The following is a 27,589-nucleotide window of genomic DNA, read 5'->3' as shown; positions in this document are numbered from 1 at the left end:
GTTGATGTTGATATTGCTGATGAAAAACAGGCTTATATGGAATAAAGAAAGGTTTATGTGAAAGTGAAGTGTGAGTGTTATTAAAGATTCATTTACATTTTTACAAAACCTAGATGGAGTTTTAATTTTTACTAATCACGCAAAAAAACTACACAACTGAAAAAAACAAACTGATTTTACTGTTATTTTTAACAATTATTACATCAATGTCTGAGCAGTAACATTATGCAACATCATAATGCATAGTACAAATACAAAGTGGTTGATATTTTCAAAATTATGAGAAATTATAAAAAAAAATGTCTGTTTGTAAGTTTACAGATTTACTAACAACTTGATTAACAAAGTAGGAACTACATACAGATGTAGTTCTGTAGTTCCTTTCATAGGAACTACAGTAGCTAAACACCTGGGATGACAGTACATGTGAGTTGCGTCATGTGACTGTGTCACTCAGGTTTACATGCAAGCACACAGTAGTACTCCATTATAAAATCAACTTTGGTCTCTGTTGATGACACTTTCATCTCCTCTAGAAATCTAGAACAGAACAAGTGACAGGCAAACATTATACTATCAATAAAGGCCAAAAAGCAAATGTTCTTTTAGTAAGAAACATAAAGTCTATTTTTTTGTTAATAATTAGTGTTGCATGACAGTAAAAGCACCTAAAGTGTTAAAGTTCTGTAAAAAAAAAAAATTAGTAATTACCGTGATGTTGTTCTCTCCAACAGCGCAGTTGCAGCACTTGGATCGGCTCTCAGATAGGCTTGGTACATGGAGAATGTCTCAAAATAACCAATTACAGCCTTGATGCTCAGCTGCAGCTTTACTGGAATTATTTCAATCCTTACAAAGACAGAAGAATAGTACAAAACTGTTAGAATCTACAACTGCAACTCATATCATTGATGACATTATGTTTCTAAAAACAAATAAGTTTTTTTTTTAAATAATATATAGTGTAAATGTAATATAAAAATATATAATGTTTTATTTTACTCACAAATGTACCTATACAAAAGAAAGTAAATGTGATAAGCAGATTTGTATAGAGGCTCACTGACACAGAGAGTTAATTATTCATTACAGTGCAGTGCTCTGGTTTACCTCTCTTTATCTGGGAATGGTATGGCTTCAAATAAATCCTTTAGCTTGCTGTTGGCCACATTTACTTTACTGCTTGTGTAAGGGAGCAGTATTTGCTTTACCTATGAATACAAGAGTGCAGTTAGCAGTTATGAGCATATTTAGTGAAATCGCTTGCAAGAGTTAAGTTGATAAACATGCATTCAATAACCTTAAGCTTTGGTGTTTACATATTAAACAGTGTCAATTTATTATTAAACCTGCTCGTTAGATACTTTTATTTATTTATATGCAAAGTTATAGTACATGCTTACATCCTCATATATGTTATTAAGTCGATCACCACAGGATTCAAAGTGTATGTCCATGCTGTCTCCATAGCCAAAGAGAGCCAAGCAGCCACGAGGCTTCAGGACACGTATAGCCTCCTTTATGAAACGTTCAGCATCAAACCAGTGAGCCGCAGACGCAGCTGTCAGCAGGTCCACTGAGCCATCTGGGAATGGCAGCTCCTCTGCTGTGCCTACTCTGTCAATTAATAATAAACATGACAGAGATGAGACCACAGTAATCTGTTAGCACTTTATTGCACAATGTTGTCTCAAAGACCTAATTTTGTTCTTGCAAGGTTATACAAAGTCATACCGGTACAGTACATTGCTCCATATCCTTTATATTATCAGATAAAATAAGTCATGGGACAAGAATGGTTTGCATGTATATTACGGAAGAGTAGAAACATGCATTACTGACCTGTAGCTGAGATTAGGGAACCCCGACACTGCTCTCGCCTCTGCCACCTGTGATTCACTGACGTCAATGCCCACTACCTGCTCAAAATATTTCGTCAGGGAACGAGAGTTCTGCCCCGTTCCACAGCCCAAATCCACAGCCAGCTGATGGGGCTTTCCTTTCTGTGAAGCATGTTTTTACCATTAAATGTTATATGAGAGAACAGCTTATTATTTTTACATATACCGTAAATAAGTTACAGACATAGGTTATGTAGCATCAGTTCCTTTTGTGTGACTTTGGAGGTGTTAAGTTATGAGTTTCCAACATTTGCACTTATGACTGGCCTCTGGTGGTATTTTAGAAACAGTTTATTGGACATGTTAAAATCTAAATTAATTTTATATTGTAGAATTAATTCATGTTTTATTAGTAGTATAAATATAAATACAACGACATATGTTTTCACTAAGTTTATCAGTACTATTATTATATCAAAAGTTTGGGGTCAGTAAGACTTGTAATAGTCTTTAAAGAAGTCTCTTATGCTCATCAAGGCTGCATTTATTTGATTAAAAATATAGAAAAAAAACAGTAATATTGCAAAATGTTTTTACAATATAAAATAATGTTTTTTATTTCAACATACTTTAAAATAGAATTTATTCCTGTGATGAAAAGCTGAATTTTTATCAGCTGTTACTCCAGTCTTAAGTGTCACATGATCCTTCAGAAATCATTATATAATGCGGATTTATTATTAGAATGATCAATGTTGGATAATATCAACAGTTGTGCTGCCAAATATTTTTTGGAACCTGTGATTTTTTTTTTTTCAGGATTCTTTCATGAATAACAAGTTTAAAAAGTACAGTGTTTATTCAAAATATAAATATTTTTTATATTTTAAAAATAATTTATAACAATGTAAATTATTTATTATTAACTTTTAATAAACTTTTAATTATTAACTTAATACATCCTTGGTGAATAAAAGTATTTCTTAAAAAAAAAAAAGAAAAGAAACAATAAAAATTTACTGACCCCAAACTTTTGAACGGTAGTGTATGTATTCCATATGTTTGAAGGGTTTCACCAATACCAAATGATTCAATTGTCATCAAGTGTCGAACATGTCAGATTGTTGTGCTCGATACGTCGACTAATAATAACACGACTTACCTTTTTGTCCAGATACTGTATAATAAGGTCCTTCAGCTCATCTGGTGGATCAAATCGATATTTTTGATAGAGGGAAGCATGCTGTTTCTCTTCAAACAGTCTTTCAGTCATCTTTACTGTGACTTCAGGGCGAATCTTCAGAGGAAATTGCTGCACATCTACTGAGAAGAGTTAATTATTACTGGACATTAACGTACAAACACAGGCAAGAGGCGGGACAGTGAATATGTTAAGGGTCTGAATGTGTGTCAGGACCATTATGGTCATGTTTTAGGGCGGAACAAAACGATTGCTATGTCGTTGTTTAGGTCATGATCTGGATTGACGTGAGACAGGGAAATTTAAGGCTGAATACTACATAACATGCTAGCTTACCACGGAGTCATTTCGGTGAATCGATTCAATAGATTCATTTACGCCATTATTGCAAAGTGTTCTTTTGAAACGGTTCTTTTGAACTGTCCATTTATATGAATCGACTCTATGGATTCATTTACGTCATCACAAAAAAGTGACCCGACTCAGAAATTACAAAACTAATAAAGCATTATTTTAAAAAATAATTAAATAATAATAATAATAATAATAATAAAAGAAATTACAAAACAGCTAACAGAAAAAAAGTTTAGCTAAAACACCATCGCTAAATCCAATATAGTTTTGTGATCAAAATCGGATTGTACAGACATCATATTACACAATATCCGGTTGCGGTAGAGATTGCTGATTAAAAAACACGGAACTGCACACATGTTGTGTTTTCATGGTAACTCACAGAGACGCCTGTGTGTGCTCCACAGTGTCTGCTCTCAGCCGCTGTCTTTCAGCGAAGCTGCTCCGATCAGTTTGTTGTCTGGTTGTGGTAATGAAAATACTCACTTAAAAAATTATAAATGCATTTAAAGCTGCTCTTTGTTGAAGAAAGAACTTGTGCCCCGATTGGACTCATTTATTAAATAACATAATTTATAATGTAACAATACTTAGCAGTATTACGGACGTCGCCATGTTTCATATTTACTTTGTCCAGTATCAGATTAAGGTATCGCGAGAGCACATAGTCACTACTAAACTCTTTATAATGGCTTGCCTTACTGTAGCCTGATCTGGATAAATGCAGTTATAACAGAAGAAGGTTGAAAATAATATTGTAACGTTGAACGAGTTCAACAACGTGTGTTTGTCTCTTAAATGACTATCTTTATTATAATACATGTTGCCTTTTATAAGTGCTGTACTTTGAGCGAGTAATAATAACCCTCCCAGTTGCACAGATATGTTTTTTAATTTTTTTTAGTCCACTAATATATCACCAGTAGAGGGCAGCAGTCAACACGGTGTGATCTAGAAGCACCTTGTGCAATGGCCATTCACTGGTAATAGCTTAATTTAAAAGTGTTATTATATTATCTAAAATTAATTATTCAATGAGCCAGTGCACAAAAATCTTACTGAAAAAGTACCTCACCTAAACCACAGTATATTTAAAATGCCAGTATTATTTTAATTTCTTCCTTAAAATGTAAAGTTGCTCAAATAATTGCTAGTAATAATTTATGTAACTTTTTAAAATTAAATTCAAGTTTATTGTATAGCGCTTTTCATGATACAAATTGCTGCAAAGCAGCTTTACAGAAAATTTGTTTCTGCAGTATATTTAGTAATAGCTTATCAGTGGTGACTATGTCAAGCTAATGTACATATGGCAGAAATGTAAAGTAAAAATCAGTTAATTAATGGCATGTAATCGAATAGACGGTAAACACTATTACAGCAATGATTATATGTTGCAGTCAAACTTATAGCAAAATTTGGTAGTTCTGTATGTTTTTTAGGTTTGGCATTTTTTTGAGGTCCTCCGAAGGGTTGGCATCATCTTTTCTCAGGTGTTCTGTCATCTTAGATCTTTGTAAGGGTTAGATCCAGACTGAAGCTTGTGTAATTTCTAGTTACCACGAGATGTCAGTCAATGCTGTTCTAACCAAGCAAAAATGATTTGTTCAACCCAAGCAAAAGAATGATAATGTGCATTAGATCAGATATAGTTAAAGTACAAGATTCTTAGATGCATTATGTGAATGCTTGGCTAAAGAGATGTGTGTTTAATCTAGATTTAAACAGATAGAGGGTGTCTGAAGCCTGAATGTTATCAGGAAGGCTGTTCCAGAGTTTAGGTGCCAAATGCCAACAAGCTCTACTTTGCTATCCTAGGTACTACCAAAAGTAAGGAGCATGATGGACTGTGGCATGATGGAAGACTAGTATGTAGGAGCTAAACCATTAAGGGCCTTATAAGTACTTAGTAATATTTTAGCTATGCACATCTTTTCAATCATGTCCTGTTGCAATATGCGTGTGTGTAGCAGATGTTTGATCAGCTTTGAATCCATTTCTAAAAACATCTTCTTTCATTTCCTCTTTTTCTGCATGACAAGAGTGAAACTTCAAAATCCTCTTTAAAATTAGACTGAACACAACACCATGCATATTGTCTCAATTTTTATGTTAATGTTGAGAAGCGGGATTTGTTACAAATCTCAAGAAGGTGAGTGTTACAGACCTTACCATAAATAAACAGTATATAGGCCTAGATTCTAAAAATTGCACTTCTGCCCAGAAACTTATCAGTTATGATCAGCTGAAAAGGACATTTTGAATTTTCTTAATCATCATTACTGTAATTTTGAGTTTAACATGGTTATTTGAGTAACATGATTAAATTCACATATATATAAATTGTAATCCAGTGAGATTTTTGTATGTATGAGGAAAAATATTTCAAAAGTATGCAAAATAAATGTGTTTTAAAATTTAGAAAAATCTAGTTTCTCACACCTGGTTCTAATACCCTTTCTCTCATAGTTCTGTGTGGATTTGACGTGTCTTTGCGATGTGATGTCCCTGTCCTGTCTGAAACCTCAACATTGCAGTGGGAGAAAGACGGACAACAAACATCCAACACCACACTGATGTACAACAACTCTGCCTACATCATCTTACACACCGTTGATGAGCACAGTGAAGGGAAATATTACTGCAGATTGATGGAAGATGAAAGAGTAAAAACTGTTAGGAATCACACGCTTACAGTCACTTCACGTAAGTACATTTTTTAGTGTTTAGAGTAAAGTGGGGGTTGGCAACTTTTAAGTTTAGCTTGAAGTGAGATTTTTTTTTTCATCTCGATTCTATGTCTACTTATATGTATATATTGTATATATAAGGGGATAAAAGTGCAGCTGAATGCCTTTTTTTTTTTTGCTACAGTTTAAATTAGTGTTTAATAATTTCTAAATATTTATTAAAATGAAAAACTTAAAAATGAGTAAGCTGGTATGACATGCAATATTCAAGATGTATATTTACTAAAGAGCCATACAGGTACCTAGTGGGTAAACCATGGCATTACAAATGAATTTCCCGACCACAAAATTACTCTAATTTGCCACTTTGCATTTGAATTTAAAACTCTTTTCTCTATTTAATCCTTAAATACTACACTAATTTATATATATATATATATATATATATATGTATAAAGTCAATAATGGACCATAATTTTTGGACAAATAGTATTTAGTACTAAATGATCTCCTTAAAATATTCAATGAATATTATTGAACTAAATATAGAACATTTATTTAACTGAAAAATAGTTCAACTGTATGGTCACATTAGCAATACCTGAGGGTTAAATACAAGAAAACCATATTAACCCTTACGAAAATGAACCATGGTTGTATTATAGTAAAAGTGTAGCAACCATGTTTTTTGGCGCATTGATTACCATTTGTATAACCATAGTTTTTCTACAAATACCATGGTTAAACTATGGTTAGTGAAGCAAGACCATGGTTAATTTGTTACCATGGTTTAACTATAGTAACAATGATTTTTTGGTTTATATTATATTTAATTTTCGTAAGGGTCCATCACTCTCCAGAATAAAATTATACTGTAAATGTCATCGACGTAAAACTCAATGCATAATATGCTGTAATGTCTACCAAAAATTGCTGCAAAAAGCTGTATAGTGAAGCTGTCGTCTCTATCCTACTTAAACTGTTTGTACCAAGTTTGTACCAAGGGGGCGTTTTACCCCCTGGGGTATTGCTAGTGCTGATGCTAATTAACTAGCTAACTAGCTACCTGATGCTAACTTGAGGTAACTTTTTAAATATAAAATCCAAATATGTTTATTCAACCAACTAGTTAGAATTCATTTGATAGAAAAACAAAGGATTTAATGTTCAGAACAAAGTAACTACAGTAATTATTTGCTCCCTGGGGGGCATTTTACCCCACTGACTGTGTTTGAGAAAAAAAATTGTGTCATTCTGAAAATATAATTATATTTTTATTAAATAACACATACTTCCTATCTACAGGCCCTCCTGTTCTCATATCATATATAACTTTGATGTTCTACAAAACAGCAAGCTTTAAAACACGTTTTTTCTTACTGCTGAAAATCAGATCATTTACTGTGAAATCAGTTTTCTCTCATGAGCTTCATGGTGAAAATTTCTGCATCACTCTTGTCAATGTAGTCCAAAGGTACAATAAAAATGTATCTTGATTTCATCTTGATGTATGTTGCAATTAATTTGTCTTTTCAGATTCATATAATGGAAATAACCCTAACAAGAACCCTAACAATCGCACCATCTACAGACAAAGCTCTAATAATAATGATGTGTCACTGATCTGCAAGTCTATAAAGGACTACCACAGGTTAAAGTGGACGTGGGAGTCGAGGACTAAATCACAGATTGATCTGGTAGCCATTGAAAAAGGAAAAGAAGTTCAAGTAAAAGGACCAATTAAACCAGGAAGAAATTCTTCTACAACATACGATGGTCATTTTTTTATTTTTCACATCTCACCTGTGAACTTCAATCATAGTGGAACATACAGGTGTATTACGAATGATCAAAACAATAATCCTTACACAACCACAATACTACGTACTATCAGAGGTTTGTTAACAAACTAACATTGTTTTCTGACTTACACTTTTTACCACTTTTTAACAAATGTTTAGGAATATTTGTTTCAACAAAATTTCTTAACATTTAATTTTATTTCAGTGCAACTATTTTTAGAGAGATGGCTGGGTTTAGTACATGATAATTAGCAAAATAGCTAACATTGTGCACATTTAAGGTATATTTAACCTGTAATATTCCATTTTTTATTTCAATATTTCTCCAAAAGTAGTAAGTCATTCATATTGTTGTTAAATTCAGTCTCAGTGGAGTTCCCTGATGGTGTGTTGAGGAATCAGTCAGTGGTTCTTACCTGTGAGCTTTCTGAAGTAACTGGTTCAGTGACGCTGGTCTGGCTCAGAATGGAGGGAAACAGAGGAGTTCTGGTTGAACAGCAAATTATGACCGAGAAAAACAAGAAGTTACAGCTCACAGTGAATCTATCCAGCTATGAAACAGACTTGCTGCACTGGCAGTGTGCAGTTTTTACTGAGAATACACTCCGAGGTCTGGCCCCTGTTACAATCAGTTTTACCTCATCAACTGCAAATGCTCCAACAGAAACCTCAACTGTAACAAACCAAGGTATTATCTTTGAACCATTCATATACAGCATGTTCACTTTAACTCAGAATAAGATTATACGTACAGGATATATATCTGAATGTTCTATAGCTAACATTAACAAAGCGAATAATCATGGCACTGGTGTAACATGTTTTTGCAGAAGACACCATGACACAAGACAGTCATCTACACATTGCGATCATTGTGGCTTGTGCTGTCACTATCATTGTGCTGATTCTGTTGGGACTTCTAGTTTTTAAATGTCAGCGAAAAACAGGTGAGATCATCAGAGACAGAACAAGAAGATGGTCCATTGAAAAATGTATGGGACAAATTGTGATGCTCAATATGACAGCTGAATGAATATCCCCCCTTTCATTTAAAAACTAATGGCCTTTTTACAGAGACATTCCTTTTTTAGGGAGCCTTTAGTACATGCATGCATGTTAGCTGTATCAGCTTAAAAGATACAACTTTAACGCATGCTGTATTTAAAAAATTTGTATGTTTAAGTGTCCATTTTGTTCATTGCGTGTTTTCTCGCTTGCAGTGAGATTTGAAATAAGACATATTGTTATTGCTTCACTAGATGAAGGGTGCATCGCTGGGTTAAAATCACAGGAAGATGAGGACATCCATTATGCTTCAGTGACAGTAGCAGGATCTAGTCAGGGTGAGACAGGATGGAAGTTTACATTAACCTCTGTGTGTTCTTTACAGTTAGAAATGTATTTTAAATATATGACGATGAATGTTTTTCCAGGAACTGACAGATTAAAAACCAAACATGCAAATCCAGAGGTCAGCTGTAAAACACCTTCTTTCATAGATTGTCATCTTGATTTCATAACAATACATGTGTTATATATGTTTCTAATTTATTTAAAATCCAATCTTGTATATCTGAATATCTACAGGTGCTGGACAGAGAATCTGCAGTCATCTACTCAGATATTAAAACAAAGTGAGCTTTGCCACTGGGAGCTGCATATATATATTTTTCAAAGTTTATTACTGAATTATTGGAATGGAAAAACAGAATGAGTCTTGTATTAATAATAGCTTGTTAAAGCGTAAGACTAATGAACCATGTTCTGTGCTCAAGTACGTTGTGTGCTTTGTGAATGCAAGGGGTCTTTGGGTTTCACTTGCATTGAAAACACAAATGCAACACCAACATGTGTATAATTAGATCAATATGCTCACATGCCAGAATGAAAACTCATTGTGGTTTCATGACACACAAATGTGTTAAAAGTAGCACAGCATTTCCTGGAATGGAAGAAGCCAAGATGATTAAGCTTTGAAAAAAAAATGTTCAAACTAACCAAACATCAGAATGAAAAAATATATATATAAAATTGCAAGCATTGTGTACAGTGAAATATAAAATGAGATGTTAAAATTGCTGAATAGCCTATGTGCAATGATGCATATAGACAGTCATTTAGTGCAAACTTTGAGATCTGAGATTTTGTCGGGCTTAAAGAAATATAACAACAACAATAATCATGAAAGAAACAACAACAATAATAAATGTTATAAAATGTTAATACCGCTTGTATAACTATAATAATCTCAAGCCAGAACAAAGAACACATGAACATTAAAATTAGTTTCAAACACCTAGTTCAAAATTTACATCAGTTATTGTTGTTAAAGTTATTATTGTTATTATGAATTCATTACGTTTTATTCTGGTTAAATTCTATTTTAATTTCATGCAATTTATTAAATAAAATTAACATTGGCAAATAAATAGATAAATGCTTCTACTATGCTTTTAATGACCAAAGAAAAATCCTGAAAAAATATGATTTTCACAAAAATATTAAACAGCAAAATGGTTTTCAATATAATAATAATAATAATAATAATAATAATAATAATACGAATAATAAGAAATTATTTAATTTTAGAATTTATTAATTGATTAATTTTTAACCTGCATTTGAATTCTGAAGGATCATGTGACACTGAAGACTGGAGCAATGACTGTTAAAAGTTCAGCTTTGCCATCACAGGAATAAATTACATTTTTAAATATATTCAAATAGAAAAAAGTCATTTTATTTTCTGTATTAAACAATATTTCACAATATTACTATTTTATTGTATTTTTGATCAAATAAATGCTGCCTTTGTGAGCTTAAGTGACTTCTAAAAACATAAATTTTCTTTTGAATGGTAGTGTATTTGGACATTTTATAGCACTTTTCACTATACATATAATTCTAAACACCAAAAAAAAAAAAAATTACTTGTAAGTCAGAACATTATCCAGGTACTTTGTATAATTTGTTGGACATTTTATGGACTAAAGTGCAAAACTGAAAATACAGGTTAAAAAAATATATATATATATATATATGGAAAATTCCTTAATACTACAGTACACAGTGCAGATTTTTTATTATTATTATTATTATTTTTTAAGATATATGTAGCATAGCTTTACAAAGACTTTGTAGATTTGCATATGCCTACAAATAAACTAAAAAAAAAAAAAAAAAAAAAAAAACCTCTGTAATGAAACGTGTGAGGTCGTGTGTTTAGATCACACTTTAGATAACAGATTTGTGTGCCTGAGCAAAACCTCAAGTTCAGTCTAACATTTCCTGCTTTGGAAATTAGAGAAATGTATAAACCAGACAAGTCTAAAAATTATATTTGTTTTCTTAATAATATAACAAGCAATGTCTGTATTTGAAATCTGACAAGTGACTGAGGGTATTATAAGAGCCATGTCAGGAATACAATAACAATGTTTATTTATTTAGCCTTGCTTCCATGCAGGGAATAAATATCCACTTGTTTTTTTATGAATTCCTTTGGTCGTCAAATGAATCAAAGAGTTATAGAGTTTGATGTTTTGTTCCTATTTAGTTTTATTTTACTATTACAATGACAGCTCTATGAGACATGTAAAGTCAATTATGCCTATAGGGTCATAAAAGTCAATAATGCACCATATACATACTTTTGTATTTGAACTGCATATTTGATTTACAGTGCTATTAGACACTACATGTTAACATTTGACATTGAATCATAACTAAAAGTTTATGTCAGCTTACGTTTGCTCTGTGTGAATGTATTGTTCTGTTTCAGTGATGTTCTGTAGCTCAACCTTGAAGAGAATAAAATATTATCTGTGTTTATCTAATGGAGTGTTTGCAGGTGCTTAGGAATATGTTCAACAGCCATCCACCTATGTCCATTATGATAACTGCTTACAAATGGAACTTACAGTCTCTAAAATAAATAATCACAAGTGTTAACATACCAGAACCTGTATAAATTACATAAACTGAGCATCCATATGACTATAAATACTAGTGTTTCTGTATTCTAAGTTAGTTTGAGGCTTGACCCCTTCCCTAATTTTTTACAGCCTTCAATTCAGCTAACTTCACATTTGATTCCAGGTCTTTCTTGAACATATTGATCTCTAGGGTAAAATCTGGGTTCCCCAAATTATAAATGTAATTTAATATGGCAACACTGTAAAATTAGTGCTTCATTTTATTTGTATCAACATTTTCTTTAAAATTCATAAGCTATTTGTTTTCTATGACAGGCAGATTATTGTTTTGATTATTGCACCGCCCAGTAAGAGTTACTGGCCAGGTCTTTCTTTTAAGTCTTCAGAGCACATCACTTTATCTGAGGCGCTGCAAAGAATAATCATGCCACTTACACCTATTAAAATCTTTATTCTGATATGTGGATTTTGTTCCCGATTTCATGCTATCGGTGAGTCTTACTTTAACCAAGTAATTGTATTAAAAGAGAGATTATTCTGTCAACATGTTGAATTCTTCCCTCTTTTGATGTTTGTTGATTTTTCTGTACACAACATATACAAACCAATTAGAAATTGATAAATTATAGAATGATTTAATAATGTTCAAGCCATTTGAAAAAAAAAATCGTATAGTACAGTAATCTGTAATATCCGAACTATTTTATTCAAAACAAATGAACTTAAAAATGTCTTTGTCAGTGATTAACAATCACAACAGAAAATTTAAAACAATGTTTTAGTTAGAAAACGTGAAGCCTATTCTTATTTAAAAGTTTTAGAAAATGCTGGTGAATTCATACTTTTGTTCAGTCTTCAGCTGATGTACTAGCAGTTTGTAGGGTTTGTCCTGCAACGTATTTGTAACTGTTGTAACTGTTATTCATTCTGTACAGAATATCCACCAGTTCAGACCCAAAATGAAGGTTGGTTGAAATTCTGTAGAACAAAAAATATTTTGAAAGTATGCAACAGTATACTTAAGTTTAAAAAAGTAAGTGTTTCAAACTTAAGAAAATTGTATACAGTTTCTCACACTCAGTTCTAATACTCCCTCTCTCAAAGTTTTGCATGGATCTGATGTGTCTTTGCGATGTGATGTCCCTCTCCTGTCTGAATCCTCAACATTGCACTGGGAGACAGACAGAGAAGAAACATGCAACACCACTCTGATGTACAACAACTCTGCCTACATCATCTTACACACTGTTGATGAACGCAATGAAGGAAAATATTATTGTAGATTAATGAAAAATAGAACAGTACAAACTGTTAGGATTCATACACTTAATGTCATTTCACGTAAGTACATTCTTTTATTGTTATCTTGTGTTGTGTGCCCAAAAAATAATGATCTATAATAATACTATAATATACTATAAGAACACTGCATAAATCTGCATAAATAATAATAATAATAATAATAATTGTCTTTCACAAATATGCATAGAAATGTTTGAACTGAGATATATTCACTGAAATTCACCAGGTTATCCATTGTCTTTCCAGATTCATACAATGCAAAAAATAAAAATGATACCATTTACAGACAAAGCTCCAGTAACAGTGATGTATTACTGATCTGCAAATCTAGCAAGAAATATGACAGCTTGAAGTGGACCTGGGAGCAGAGGCCTAATTCATTGATTGATCTGATAGCTGTTGAAAAAGGAAAAGAAGTTCAATTAAAAGGACCAATTAAACCAGGACAACGTTCTTCAACCACATACAATAGTCAAGCTTTAATCTTTCACATCTCACCTGTGAACTTCAATTATAGTGGGACATACAGGTGTATTACAAATATTGGCATCTACACAACCACAGTACTACGCACCATCAGAGGTTTGCGAAATTCAGTTAGTCAGTCTATCAATCAATAGATAATTCAATCGATCACTTACATTTGATCAGACATTCAATCTAGTATGATTCTTTAAAATTTTTCAGTCTATTTAAAAAATCGTTCATATTGTTGATTTCAGTCTCAGTGGAGCCTCTTGATGATGTGTTGAGACAGTCAGTGGTTCTTACCTGTGAACTTTCTGAAGTAAATGATTCAGTGACGCTGGTCTGGCTCAGGATGGAGGGAAACAGAGGAGTTCTGGTCGAACAACAAATTACCACTGAGAAAAACAACACGTTACGTCTCACAGTGGATCTGTCCAGCTATGAAACAGACCCGCTGCGCTGGCAGTGTGCAGTTTTTACTGAGAATACACTCCGAGCTCTGGCCCCTGTTACAATCAGTTTTACCTCATCAACTACAAATGGTCCAACAGAAACCTCAACTGTAACAAACCAAGGTATTATCTTTTAACAATTAATATACAGCATGTTCACCTTAACTCTGAATAAGATTATATGAACAAGACATCTCAACGTTCTATAGCTAACTCTAATACAACGATTTGTCCCTGTGTAATCACAACACTGGTATAATTATTTGACTCAACATGTTTCTGCAGAAGACACCATGACACAGGACCGTCATCTACAGATCATGATCATCGTGGCATGTGCTGTCATTGTCCTGATTCTGCTGGGACTTCTAGTTTTTAAATGTCAGCAAAAAACAGGTGAGCTCATCTGAGAGACAGTATAAAATTGTCCATAGAAAAATGATTGTGAATCTCAATGTGAAAGCTGAATGAATGTCCCACCTATCATTTCAAAAGCTACAGTAATTGCCTTTTTACAGAGACATTCCCTTGTTTTCTAGTACATACATGCTTGGATAAGCCTAAGTGTTTATCAAGTTTTGGTCCATCTCCATTCAAGTAGATAGGAGCTGTACTTAAAAATGTTTACTTGGATACCAAACCACCTGACTTGCCTTAAAATGATTTTGGCCTATCTGCACATTCATATTGCAGATTAACCTCTGTGTGTTTTTTACAGTGAAAAGAAATCTATGTTAAATTCAATATATGACTATGCTTATTTTTTCCAGGAGCTGACGGCTGGTTTAAAACAGAGTATAAAGGTTCAGAGGTTAGCCGTGAAATACCTTCTATCATCAACATTTCAAATTGTCATTTTGATTTGCTAATGACACGTTATACATGTTTGTGATTTATATACAGCACATGCACTCTTTGAGTTTTTACATTTCAATGTTTACAGGTGGACTGCAGTACTACAGTCATCTACTCAGCTAGTACAGAGTGAGCCAACACTTGTACAGAACTTGCACAGAAACAGCTGAACATCATCTCTTCCGTCAGCACTTAACCGCATCCTGCTGAAAAAAAAAAAAAAAAAATAATAATAATAAGCAAAATAAAATTCTTCTATGCTTTCACTTTTCTTTAATCTCTCCTTGTTCTAGCTTGTGCTGGTCATAAGTCACTAAGACCAAATCATAAACTATCCTCCCTGCTGAAAAACAAACAAACAAAGAAAAATCAATACAAACCATCACAGAAATTGTAATACTATTGCAAACATTACAAACCATCAACTTTTAACCACTATTAAAACCAATTTAAAAACAATGGTTTCTTGTAGTGTGATATGGGACATGTTCCATTATAATTTAGTGTTTTTAACAAGCCACCAATAGAAGGCGACCAATTACCAGTAGAGACCAACAGTCACTATTACATTTACCATTAAAACCAGTACAATTTCCATTATAACCGGTAAAACCATTACAAATTCTGTGATGTTTCTATTTTTTTTTTTTCAGCAGGGCTAAAATGGCTGTTGCTGGCAATCTTCCTCAGAACATAAACATTTTAGAAACGTGCAGCATTTATTTGCACAAGTTCTCCCACATATCTTATTTGGTTTTGGAGGTTATCCCAACTAAACTTATTAACAAGTTGGACAAGAAGTAACAGCTGTCCTTGTGTCCAGTTTGGTTTTCTTTTACGTTTGCATGTCTTACTATCAGCCATGATTACTCCACTTGTTTAATTAAGAGGTTGTTTATAATTGTTTATGAGAAGCACCCATGTAAAAAGCTGATATTTAGCTGAACATACACTTGTTTAATTAGTAAAGCTTAGCCTGCAATTTTTATTTGAATGTGGCAACATTTTTATTTTTAAATCTTTATTTGAATATGGCAACATAATATGGCGCTCTACAATATTTCTATGGATAAATCTCTAACAGAAACCCATCCCCTCTCAGCCAATCACTGTGTGCATAGTAAGCAAGCATGCTGACATCATCCATAGCAACTAGGTCAACCCCGCCCTTACCCATAGTTTAGGACATCTCTCTATTTCTTAGTAAAAGTTTGTCTCAGCAGCTTTGTGTATAGGTTTTAAGAGAAAACTCTTAGCTAAAAACTTTTACTGCTATTTAGCAGAACTCTTAGTTGTAAGATAAAATGTTTTGTTAATACGGGCCATGCTAAATAAATATATTTTTTTAATAAATTAAATGTAAAAGTTGAATGGAATTTAAAACATCAAATGAATATGTTACTAATAATAGCAAGCCATTCATTATTTTGGTATATTAAGAATGAATAAAACCTTGTTTTATGCTCAAGTTTGATTGTAAGTGTGCTCTATATGTATGCAGTGGTTCTTTGGGTTTCATTTGCAGTAGAAAACAAAAATGCACCACATATACTATCTCTGAGTATTATCAAACTTGAATCAATATGCTCATATGCCAGAAAGAAACCTCAGTGTGGTTTCATGACATAAAACTGTGTTAAATGTAGCACAGTATATCCTGGTATGGAAAAAAAACAACCTCCATTGCAAGTTAAACCATGAGATTCATTAAAAGAAATTTAAAATGATTGCATTGCTTACGTGCACTGAAGGCTTTAAAAAGTTATTTCTGTTGCTATATTTAAATAATAAATGTTGTCAGGCACATTTGAAATGTCCTTATGAAGGCAAGGGCTTAAATAAATCTAAACATGATAATCATCATCGTAACAGGTAAATAAAAAATGTACATAAAAACAAGACTGCAGTAATAATGATAATATTAAGTACTGACATTTATTGTTTAATAAAATTATAATGATTATAATTACTTAATAATATCTAATAGCAGTAACAACACATTAAATTAAATTAATAATTTTTCATGGGCAATGACAGATTTTTTTTTTATTTTTTAGGTTTGCATGTGCCTACCAAGATATTGAGTTTTAAAAATAGACCTCCCAAATAAATTTAGTATGTGAGTTTAAATCACACTTTAGATCACAGATTTGTGTGCCTGAGCAAAACCTCAAGATAGTTCAGTTTAACAAACCATTTCCTGCTCTGGAGGTGAGCTAAACGTGCAAACCAGACCAGTCTAAAAATAATTTGTGTATGAAAATAATGTTTTCAGACATGCCTGATTTAATTAAAACAAGATAAACCATTAAACCAATACATGTACAAACAGAAGATTTCAAAATACTTTTTTTTCTCACCAAATTAAAATGTTAGGGTATTTGTTTATACTTCTAAATGTAATTTTACCTCACAAAACTGAAAAAAAAAAAATAGCTTTATCTAGTACAGTATCTCTCTGCATGGACATTTTATTTTTTTAAATTCATAAGCTAGTTGTTTTCTATGACAGGCAGAATTCTGAATATCGCACCGCCCAGTAAAAGCTGCTAGCTAGTTCTTTTCCTTAAACTCTTCAGAGCACATCACTTTATCTGAGGCACTGCGAAGAAGAATCATGCTACGTACACCTATTGAAATCTTTATTCTGATGTGTGGATTTTGTTCCCGATTTCATGCAACTGGTGAGTCTCACTTTAACCAAGTAATCATATCAAACGGGAGATTATTCTGTCAAGATATTGTTTAATTCCTCCCACTTTTGATGTTTGTTGATTTTACTCTACACAACATATACATACTTATTCGAAATGGATACATTATGGAATGATTGAATAACGTTCAAGCCATTTAAAAAAAAATGAAAGGAAAAAATATATAGTACAGTAATCTGTAGTTTTCATGATCTCCATTTTTATCAAATTCATATTGTCTGTTTAAAGATGCATACAACTCTTTTATTCAAAACAAATTAACTTAAACGTGTGTGTCAGTGATTAACAATCACTATAGTAAATCCAAACTTTTTATTTAGAAAGCGTGCAACATGACTTTGTACAAATGTTTTAGAAAATGTTGGTGAATACATACTTTTTTTCAGCGTCTTCTGCTGATGTACTAGCAGTTTGTAGGGTTTCTCCTGCAAAGTTTGTTATTTGTAACTGTTGTAACTGTTATTCATTCTGTACAGAATATCCACCAGTTCAGACCCAAAATGAAGGTTGGTTGAAATTCTATAGAACAAAAATATTTTGAAAGTATGCAACGGTATACTTAAGTTTAAAAAAGTAAGTGTTTCAAACTTAAGAAAAATCTATACAGTTTCTCACACTCAGTTCTAATACTCCCTCTCTCAAAGTTTTGCATGGATCTGATGTGTCTTTGCGATGTGATGTCCCTCTCCTGTCTGAATCCTCAACATTGCACTGGGAGACAGACAGAGAAGAAACATCCAACACCACTCTGATGTACAACAACTCTGCCTACATCATCTTACACACTGTTGATGAACGCAATGAAGGAAAATATTATTGTAGATTAATGAAAAATAGAACAGTACAAACTGTTAGGATTCATACACTTAATGTCATTTCACGTAAGTACATTCTTTTATTGTTATCTTGTGTTGTGTGCCAAAAAATAATGATGTATAATAATATTAAATATTAAAAGATACTATAAAAATACTGCATAAATCTTTTACTATTATTATTATTATTATTATTATTATTATTAATGTGTCTTTCACAAATATGCATAGAAATGTTTTAACTGAGATATATTGAGACTGAGACTGAGACTGAAATTCACCAGGTAATCCATTGTCTTTCCAGATTCATACAATGCAAAAAATAAAAATGATACCATTTACAGACAAAGCTCCAGTAACAGTGATGTATTACTGATCTGCAAATCTAGCAAGAAATATGACAGCTTGAAGTGGACCTGGGAGCAGAGGCCTAATTCATTGATTGATCTGATAGCTGTTGAAAAAGGAAAAGAAGTTCAATTAAAAGGACCAATTAAACCAGGACGACGTTCTTCAACCACATACAATAGTCAAGCTTTAATCTTTCACATCTCACCTGTGAACTTCAATTATAGTGGGACATACAGGTGTATTACAAATATTGGCATCTACACAACCACAGTACTACGCACCATCAGAGGTTTGCAAAATTCAGTTCATTGAGGCATTTAATCAATCAGTAATAAATACATTGATTTTTTCATTACATTTGATCATCAGACGAAAGAAATATTATTTTGTAAAGTTGTTCAGTGAATTTAAAAAGTCATTCATGTTCTTGTTGATTTCAGTCTCAGTGGAGCCCCCTGATGGTGTGTTGAGGAATCAGTCAGTGGTTCTTACCTGTGAACTTTCTGAAGTAAATGATTCAGTGACGCTGGTCTGGCTCAGGATGGAGGGAAACAGAGGAGTTCTGGTCAAACAACAAATTACGACTGAGAAAAACAACACGTTACGTTTCACAGTGAATCTATCCAGCTATGAAACAGACCCGCTGCGCTGGCAGTGTGCAGTTTTTACTGAGAATACACTCCGAGCTCTGGCCCCTGTAACTATCAGTCTTACCTCATCAACTACAAATGCTCCAAGCATATCAACAGAAACAACAACTGTAAAAAAACATGGTAATTATCATTTAACTATTAATATACAGTATATATTTTACCGTAATACAAATTACACTTGTGATGTACATGAAACTGCTTATCTTCATATGTTCCAGGTACAGAATATAAACAAATTAAGTTAATTAACACTTTTAATTTACTAATAAAGTCTCAAATATCTCTTCAGCAGCCCATAAACATGGAAGACATACATTGGCCTGTGTTTTGACTCTGTTTACTGGGATTCTGCTTGGAGCTCTGTTGTATTACTGCTACAGGAAACGAAAGTCAAGTACAAAAGATATTATCAGTCATTCAACACCTGTACATCTTTTCAAAATGTCTTTTTGTCTTTTAATAGTCTTTTCACAGCAAATGATTTTTCTTTCTTTCTTTCGCTATATTTGCAGAATGCTATTCAGTGCACTCCGACCGTCAGGAGTCTGAACCAGTCTATATCAATATCAGCCAAATGAGGAACAACAGAGGTATTTAAATTAGCTAAATGTATTTAGTTTCATATATCCATTAGCTGCAATCTATTTTTATGTTATTGAAATGACTGAACACACAGATACTGAGAACTGCACAAAAAGAGCTTATCTCAGGCAACCCTTCATAAAACCCTAGCATCATACTGCAAGCTTTCCAAAAAATGTGAAGGTCCAGTTTTCTTCTTCTTCCACTAGAGCGCAGCAACACACTGGGAAACAGAGAAAACAGTCCTGAAATATACCGTAATATAAGAAGAAACAGATATGGTAAGACCTTTTTCATCCAGGAATTGTGAAACATCATCTCATCTAAACATCCTCTCCTAAATACCTTTTATTTCTGCAGGAAAACCAAATGTAAATATAAGAGATGAGGTGAGTGCAGATGTTTGTTAATATTATACATCTATTACAGTGCAAAAATAGTAGATTACTACATCCTTCTGATTACCAGCCATGGAGTTTTGTCCTCTGTAGAGGACATTATTTTTTCTCTGAGACTTTACATGTCACAGTTTTAAATCTGGAAGTCCTGTACAGAGCACATTCAGGGCTTTTCAGAGATACCAAATGTTTGGAAGTTTCACCATTACCATGACCCTCTCCTTGGCCTTTAAAATGGCTGGCATTAATTTAGCGATCAAATTTAACACTCTTATGGAAATATGATAATATTTTGCAAATGCTCATTTAAATCTGACTAATTTTCAAATTGGTTGTCATAAAGCAACATCTCAGGAAAACGTTATGGGGTTTTAAATCAAAATATGACTTTTTGTTATGAAACAGGACATCAGTTTCCCACATGTCCACTGTAGAGGACACCGGGACTTAAACATGTTCATTACACATTTTGGGAGACACAACAAGTGAATAGAGAAAGAAATTATATTTCAGTGTTGCTATGAAATATTGGATATTATTATGAAAATCTTGCCAATTATTACTCCCGTTATTACACTTATAATATGTTGCCCCAAAAACACATTAATACGAAAATTAGATTTTATAGATACATTGTTTATAATGGGGAAACCCGTTCGGGTCCATTTTACACACATTTTGCATAAAGAAAAATGTTATATTCTATGTTTCATAACATAGTTGAGAATCATTTTTATATAAAAAATTGGTATAAAAAATATAATTTGATTTGTGATTAAAACAAAAATCCCACTGTTTAAGTCTATTAATGTCTTTTTATTTATTTATTTATTTTAAACGTGACTTTTTTAAAGTCCTGGTGTCCTTTACAGAGGACGTAGCATAACATATGAATAAAATATACTTTTTCAAAATTTTATTTTATCAATTTTTTTCTTATGCTCTAAACAATGTAATGACTATACTAAAATCACACACACAAAAAAATCCCTGGTAGTCAAGAGGATATTTCAATTATAGTCATGGTGTTCATTTACTGTGCTGCCAAATGGGATTGACATTTTACCCAAGAATAGTTTATTTATTGCTGTTAATTCTGGTCTTTCCACAGACACCAGGTACTTCAGAGAGTGTGACCTATGCAACTATTTATTTCAACAAATCCAAGTTCCAGACTTAGATCTCCCTAACATTATCATGAAAACCTGAGAAAGAGATAATTTTGTGATTATATGTTGATATTATATATTGTGTTATTTAAGCTATTCAAACTATTATCTCATGGAGAAAATACAAGCATTCTCTTTATTGAAAAGCAGATGGCACTGTCTGCTTACACAAGACATCATCTGAGAATACTTGGGGTGTTGTGTTATAAAATACACCTGCCTTGAGTAAACCAACACAAATATTAATCTGACTGACTGAAAATGAATAATTGCATCTCTTAATGTTGTGTAAGTTGCAAAGTGTACAGGCATCAACTAAACCAAATATTATTATGACTTTTCATTTGCTATAATTTCTTAGCCTCCGTCATTTAAGTGCATGTATACTGCTAAAATGGCCATTTGATGGCACTGTTTGAAAACATACTTGAAATATAATAATAATAATAATAAAAAAAGTGTAAGTACAAAAACGGGTAATGCAGTTACACATCCTCTTCTCTCTCGCTCTCTCTGTCTGTCACTTTCATCCTCCTGGAATCCACCCAGAACATGCAGCTTCAATGTACTTCAATCTAAAACACAAAAGTGTGGAAAAAAAAAGTAGTTTGAATAGGACGTCTTTATGGACAAGGGATAATGCTCCTCACTAACTCAAGGTTGCTCTGCTTTGTATAAATGCGTGTCTTTATTTAAACGTGGGGGGATTTTAAAACGCTTGTCAAGGTCTGCTAAGTAGAACCACTGAGTGATGAATTAGAGTATGACAGAATCCAAATGCACATAAATGATGTTCTGTAGGGAGGGGAAAGGCAGATGTTGACAGAATAGGCTGCGTTTAGGGGGAAAAAATAACCAAGGTTAACACATGCTTTGACTCACATCTTTGTCTCCAAAATGTAAGCTTCAGATAATCTCATTTTATTAAGGTTCTGACCACATCATGCAGTAAAGACTTATTACGAGGAGCACCATGAGTATGGTCAAGATGGGTAGACTCTTATCCAAAGTCTTACTTTCAACTACTGACAATCACAGCACCTTTTCAAGTTAAGCAAAGCTTTTCTGCTCGACTTAATCTCCTTCGCTTTGAATTAATATGTTCAATTTCATAAAATCGCTTTACTCTGTCCATCACTCCAGACACTTCAGCTGTTTCTGCACCCACACACACACACACACACGCTGGAAAGAAATAATACTTAATGCAAACATGCAAGTAAGATGTGGTGGCTTTGGTGATTTTGCGTCTGCTATTTTAAGCCATGGTAAACTACACACCATCACCTATCCTAGCAAAAACATACTGTTTCTGTAATGCTGAGCAACAGCTACAAAGTACACAAATTCAGCATATTCCTCGATCTGTGGTTCAATCCATTCGCAAATGCCCTGAAATTGCATAACCTGCTGTATGGTTCAGATATTGTTACAAATAATGTTGCAAAATGCTGCACCGCTTGAATCCTAATTCTTGAAGGAGTAGGAAAACAGGAATAAGTTAACAAACAAAAGATACTGACAGTAATGCAGACAGATATTTCAGTGGCTCAATTTTTATGCAAGCTCACATTTTTAATTCACAACTGATACATATGGTTATGGATGAAGGAGAACATGCAAATATCAGAATGTAGATTGTGAGGATGAAAGTAAAAGTATTACCCATAATGTAACCCTCAATACTCTTTTGAGTTTGAGTTATATATTGGGTACATCTCCTTATAAATTGATGAAATATATGAAAGTAGTGTATATATCATTATGTAATATGTCACTGCTGGCAAGCTTCTACAATACTTACAGTGATCTGAGCCAAAATTACTTAATTTAAATAATCAAATCATATCAGTTTAATCAGTGGTAACATTGCGTTTTCTCAGCGCTTCATCAAAATATTGGATAAGAAAAAACATCTGAAGTACAAGAATAAAACGACACCAATATTACAAAATATAACCTATAAAATTGTATCAATCACTTGTTTTTCTTTTGCCTCCCCTGAGCCCACTGAGTTTTAACAGGCCCCCCAAAAGTGTGTGGTAAGTTTGGTGGGGGGTAATAGACCTTTAGTCGTCATAGTTGGGTAAAATTGGAGAGCAGTGAATGGGAGAGTACCACAGATATATTTTTTGCATTCCCATTTGCTCAAATAGCAAAAGAAAGACTACATGATAGTGTTTTCACGACTTTCAATCAATGAAAAAAAAAAATGAGCTAGACTGATATCGGCAGTCAGAAGAGAGAACAATGTCAAATTTACTGTCCCTTCTATAGAAGCGGCATTAGACACACCCTCGCATAGCGTTAACTAGTTTTTTTGTAACTTGATGAAAAGGTGATATAATACAAAGTATAGTGTTATAAATGTTGGATACGACTGGTTATGTTCGACTGTGATTGGTTCATGCGATAAATCCTGTCTCTTGTGTTTGTGCGCATTTCATGTTCGTGAATCAGTCTGAACAAACAGCATTATGCCGTTAATGTGAAGACAGATTTAAAAAAGTAAGTAAACAACTCATACACTTAGATGTAAACACTTTGTTACATCAAAATAAGACTTGAAATGGCATGAAAACATAATCTGTGGGAGTATTTCGTTTGGTGATATTTAAAGTAAATCTCTGTGTCTGTGATCAATATTTACCAAGCTTTGATGACTAAAAGTCAACTAAAAGTTAGCTACTGTCCACATTTTTCCTGAGTAACTGATGAGCACTGCCATGATGGATTCTAAGTTCCATTTGGGTGCTCTTATGTTTCGGTCTTAAGTTAAAACACTGTGTGAAATAATAAAATAATATGTTAAAATAATGTATGCTCATCATTTTGTGAAAAATATCCCACAAACTTCACCTCTATCGGGAGCTTTATATATGTGCATGCATCTGTTTTGACTAAAAACACCATAGACCGGGCCAGACTTCTGTGTTCAGGAAAAAGGTGGATAAGAAAGTAAATGTGACTGGAACATTAATTTACATTGGATAAAAAAAAAAAAAAAACCTAGTAAATCTAGGTAAGAAGCTTGGTAGGGACACTAGCATACCAGTATCTAACAAACAAAATATAACAACCGATGCTTTGCATAACAGTGTGTATTTGTCAGGAATTTAATGACAGAATATGAAAAACTGATCTTCAGAAATTCGGAGCAAGTCACAAACTAGATTCTCAACAGCCGAAGAGGGATTTAGCAGTGCTTTACCGTTTGCATACGGCTGATAAGGTACGCCTTGGGATGTCTATGGCACCAGATGTCTGTTGTCTGGGTTTCTCACGTGCGGATACATTCCTGGGGCATGAATCTTGAGTATGTTGGAGGAAATGTGTCCTTGTGAATCTATTATTCTTTTGTAATGGAACAAGAGCCCTGTCGCTAAACGGCTGTTGTTGCGGAGAACGAGCTTTTATTGTCTGAGCTTCGCTAATATGCTAATTAACGAGTGCAAAGAGAGTGGAAACCAGTATGAATAGAGAGAACCGAACCTGATCTACGAGTTTAATCAGACGCGTTGCAGCATTTTATTAGTGTAAATAATGTCATGCCGCATTTCAGCTGCTTTTTACAGCCACATAATATTCACACGCCGGCTGTATAAGTACAGATATAAAATGGTGAGTTTCAAGGGAAAAAACACAGTGTTTGAGCACGCAGTGAAGTGTAGCTCGCTGGCAGACAGTGAGAAAGTGAATGAGAGCACAGGGGATGCTGGGATACCAGGACTCGAGGCTGATGCGTTATGATGGGCATGTCGCTGACTCTGTCTGCCCCCACTGAATCGGGACTTCCAGGAACAGCGCACACTCCCTTTGGAAAAGAGAGAATGAGATGCTCCTGATAGTACATTCAGCTTCATACTATTGCTGTAAGATGGAAAGGTAGGATGAAATGGTCCTAGGCTGCATTTGAAATCACATACTCCCTTACTATATAGTAGGCAAAAAAACAGTATGTGAAAAGAGTATTGTGTCCAAATTAGAACAGTAGGTGAAAAGTTCCCGGATTAACTACTTTTATGTTGAGATTCTAACGTACATCTAGTTGAAACTTTGGGCACTTCATGCATTTTCTCTAATCGGATAGCTGTTCAGTCATGAAAAGATCAGATGTAAATGCCCTCCGAAATGCTTTCGAGATGGATTTAAATCTGATCATTCAAACCACAGGGATAGTTCACCAAAAATGAAAATTCTGATATTTATTACCCTCATATTGTTCCAAACCTGTATGAAAAAAATCTGAGAACTTTCTGACCCTGCATAGACAGCAATGCAACTGATATGTTCCCAGAAACACAGTAAGGACATCGGTAAAATAGTCCATGTGACATCAGTGGTTCAACCATAATTTTACGAAGCTAAGGAAATACTTATTGTGCACAAAGAATAAATAAATAATGACTTTATTCCACAGTTCTTCTCCCCCACGTCAAATGAAAGAAATTTTTAGTTTACTCACCAGACTAATATTAAATATTTGGTATACTATTATATATAATAGTCAGCATTAGAAGTGGATAAAAAAAAATCAAAGTTGGTTTTAGGACAACTTTGATGAAAGGTTCTGATCCACTTTAAATGTTGACTACTATACATATATAAAGCTTAATGGCACAATTTTTTTTTTTTAAATATCTGAAAGTACACTTAGCATCAGTCAGTCGAGCATAATATGACATTATGGTCATTTAGATAACAAAACTACTATGAATTCTGCTACTAATAACAGTACTAAGGATTAATGAGCTGCTGGGTTCATGAATATGAATCACGCTGTCTGCGTTCGCTCGAATTGATTTGCTTACATGAAAATAAGGATGATAATAGTTGAGCGCCAGCCAATGAGATTAGTTCCACCTACTACCAGAGAAACCGACAGTTCTTAAAAGCTGAAGAATTCCAGGAGCTCCATTATTTTGACAGGAAAATACAGCAAAGAATATTTACATGTAGCTTATCAATTCTGCATAGTATGTAAGTCTCTCTCACTCTGTATCTTTCTTTGTGTGTGTGTGAGACAAAACGACAGCTAGTCATGTGCCTTCACACTATAGTTTATGGTTCGTCAAATACAGGTACGTTGCGCATCCATTCAGATGAACTGAAAAATAAAATTATATTTGTAATGGGGGAAACAGCAATTAGTTTGATCACTTCTTAATTAAAAAAATGCCGTTAATAACACCGTTATTCCCATCAGTGGTCACTATAGAGCGTTTTCATGACACGTCATCAATCTGCCATACTGGCGGCACTGAACGTAAACAATGCCACTGAACCGAACAAAACCTGCATAGTTTGCTGATTATTGCTGCTGAAAATGGTCAATTATTGTCATGTTTTGGGCTCTACTAATCGGTTGGACCGGGAAAACATTTGGAGTACTATACAAAATGCCAAAAGTTATAACAAATCAAGGAGAAGAGTGCAAAAACTGCCTGAGAAACTAAAAGGATTTTTTGGTTGGCCAAATTGAACCAGGATTTCCAGGGCAAGAATCTTCACAACATTCGTGTTTGTTCTTATGATTACTGACGCTGATTGGTGACATGACGACGACAACCTGACAAATGCAGTGCATCCAGATTAAATTCATACTATACACAATCATATTATATAGAACATACTTTACATCAGTCATGAAATAATTACATATTCAAAAGAAGTACTTACTCAAAGAGTATGTGATTTCAGATGCAGCCCTAGTTAAATAATTTCTGGGATTTCTCCATCAAAATCTTAATGTTAAACCAGGAATGGTAGTTTCACAGCAGCACTAAAGGGCATGTTTGCTCTAATGTCTAGTGTTACTGAACATGGAAAGGTCAAAGAGGCTATTGTGACATTTCATTAGCAGTTCTGGTATTAGAATTCAGGATTTTAGGAATGAGGTGGATCCTAGTGTTTCATAGGATGAAAATGCTGCATTGTGCTATATATATATATATATATATAAACACACACACACATACATTTAGACCAGGTGTTTCTTAATTAATAA

General features: G+C 33.5%; 3 protein-coding genes and 1 long non-coding RNA gene across 7 annotated transcripts in view; 2 read left to right on the top strand and 2 right to left on the bottom strand.

The window, feature by feature from the left end:
* Positions 1-157: 157 nt before the first annotated feature.
* Positions 158-3,921, bottom strand: zgc:162396 (uncharacterized protein LOC555292 homolog). The gene is made up of 7 exons (XM_051119607.1): positions 3,779-3,921; positions 3,004-3,161; positions 1,843-2,003; positions 1,404-1,617; positions 1,111-1,211; positions 712-849; positions 158-540 (listed from the first exon to the last, which is right to left on the bottom strand). The coding sequence occupies exons 2-7, from the start codon at positions 3,112-3,114 to the stop codon at positions 450-452; spliced, it is 816 nt and encodes a 271-aa protein (XP_050975564.1). The 5' UTR covers positions 3,115-3,161; positions 3,779-3,921; the 3' UTR covers positions 158-449.
* On the top strand, positions 3,806-11,079 carry LOC127171140 (uncharacterized). Of its 2 annotated transcripts, XM_051119603.1 has the most exons (9): positions 3,806-3,865; positions 5,439-5,548; positions 5,866-6,102; positions 7,623-7,982; positions 8,253-8,576; positions 8,719-8,835; positions 9,148-9,231; positions 9,322-9,359; positions 9,476-11,079. In XM_051119603.1, exons 2-9 carry the CDS (start codon positions 5,485-5,487, stop codon positions 9,524-9,526), a joined length of 1,275 nt encoding a protein of 424 aa, XP_050975560.1. In that variant the 5' UTR covers positions 3,806-3,865; positions 5,439-5,484; the 3' UTR covers positions 9,527-11,079. The 2 variants fall into 2 exon arrangements, with proteins under 2 accessions (XP_050975560.1, XP_050975559.1); XM_051119602.1 differs by having other exon boundaries at positions 9,148-9,359.
* Positions 11,080-12,163: 1,084 nt separating this feature from the next.
* LOC127171141 (uncharacterized) lies at positions 12,164-22,031 on the top strand. 3 transcript variants are annotated; one of them, XM_051119604.1, is made up of 10 exons: positions 12,164-12,314; positions 18,091-18,120; positions 18,259-18,495; positions 18,734-19,069; positions 19,221-19,553; positions 19,723-19,827; positions 19,946-20,023; positions 20,225-20,296; positions 20,376-20,404; positions 21,525-22,029. In XM_051119604.1, the coding sequence occupies exons 1-10, from the start codon at positions 12,248-12,250 to the stop codon at positions 21,591-21,593; spliced, it is 1,356 nt and encodes a 451-aa protein (XP_050975561.1). In that variant the 5' UTR covers positions 12,164-12,247; the 3' UTR covers positions 21,594-22,029. The 3 variants fall into 3 exon arrangements, with proteins under 3 accessions (XP_050975561.1, XP_050975563.1, XP_050975562.1); XM_051119605.1 differs by lacking the exon at positions 12,164-12,314 and adding an exon at positions 17,480-17,584 and having other exon boundaries at positions 21,525-22,031; XM_051119606.1 differs by lacking the exons at positions 18,091-18,120; positions 18,259-18,495; positions 18,734-19,069; ... (4 more) ...; positions 20,376-20,404; positions 21,525-22,029 and adding exons at positions 12,759-12,788; positions 12,928-13,164; positions 13,372-13,707; ... (2 more) ...; positions 14,816-14,856; positions 14,989-16,320 and having other exon boundaries at positions 12,165-12,314.
* LOC127171146 (uncharacterized) overlaps positions 20,056-27,589 on the bottom strand; it is a 57,108-nt gene continuing 49,574 nt past the window's right edge. The window contains exons 3-4 of the long non-coding RNA XR_007828466.1: positions 22,051-22,157; positions 20,056-20,238 (exon numbers count right to left, since the gene is read on the bottom strand). This is a non-coding gene — a long non-coding RNA (uncharacterized LOC127171146). The remainder of the gene's footprint in view (positions 20,239-22,050; positions 22,158-27,589) is intronic.

This window comes from Labeo rohita, chromosome 9, assembly GCF_022985175.1.
Source record: "Labeo rohita strain BAU-BD-2019 chromosome 9, IGBB_LRoh.1.0, whole genome shotgun sequence".
Taxonomy (NCBI): Eukaryota; Metazoa; Chordata; class Actinopteri; order Cypriniformes; family Cyprinidae; genus Labeo; species Labeo rohita.
The sequence above is the reverse complement of the archived record's forward strand: the minus strand, read 5'-3'. Positions and strand labels throughout refer to the sequence as shown.

Coding starts and splice junctions, on each gene's coding strand:
- LOC127171140 (XM_051119602.1), top strand. CDS start 5,485: ATGCATATTGTCTCAATTTTTATGTTAATGTTGAGAAGCGGGATTTGT. Junction 8,577..8,718: donor CTCAACTGTAACAAACCAAG/GTATTATCTTTG, acceptor ATGTTTTTGCAG/AAGACACCATGACACAAGAC. Junction 8,836..9,147: donor TAAATGTCAGCGAAAAACAG/GTGAGATCATCA, acceptor TTGCTTCACTAG/ATGAAGGGTGCATCGCTGGG.
- zgc:162396 (XM_051119607.1), bottom strand. CDS start 3,114: ATGACTGAAAGACTGTTTGAAGAGAAACAGCATGCTTCCCTCTATCAA. Junction 2,004..3,003: donor TACAGTATCTGGACAAAAAG/GTAAGTCGTGTT, acceptor CATGCTTCACAG/AAAGGAAAGCCCCATCAGCT. Junction 1,618..1,842: donor TTCCCTAATCTCAGCTACAG/GTCAGTAATGCA, acceptor ATTAATTGACAG/AGTAGGCACAGCAGAGGAGC.
- LOC127171141 (XM_051119605.1), top strand. CDS start 17,518: ATGCTACGTACACCTATTGAAATCTTTATTCTGATGTGTGGATTTTGT. Junction 18,121..18,258: donor AGTTCAGACCCAAAATGAAG/GTTGGTTGAAAT, acceptor CCTCTCTCAAAG/TTTTGCATGGATCTGATGTG. Junction 20,297..20,375: donor TATAAGAAGAAACAGATATG/GTAAGACCTTTT, acceptor TTATTTCTGCAG/GAAAACCAAATGTAAATATA.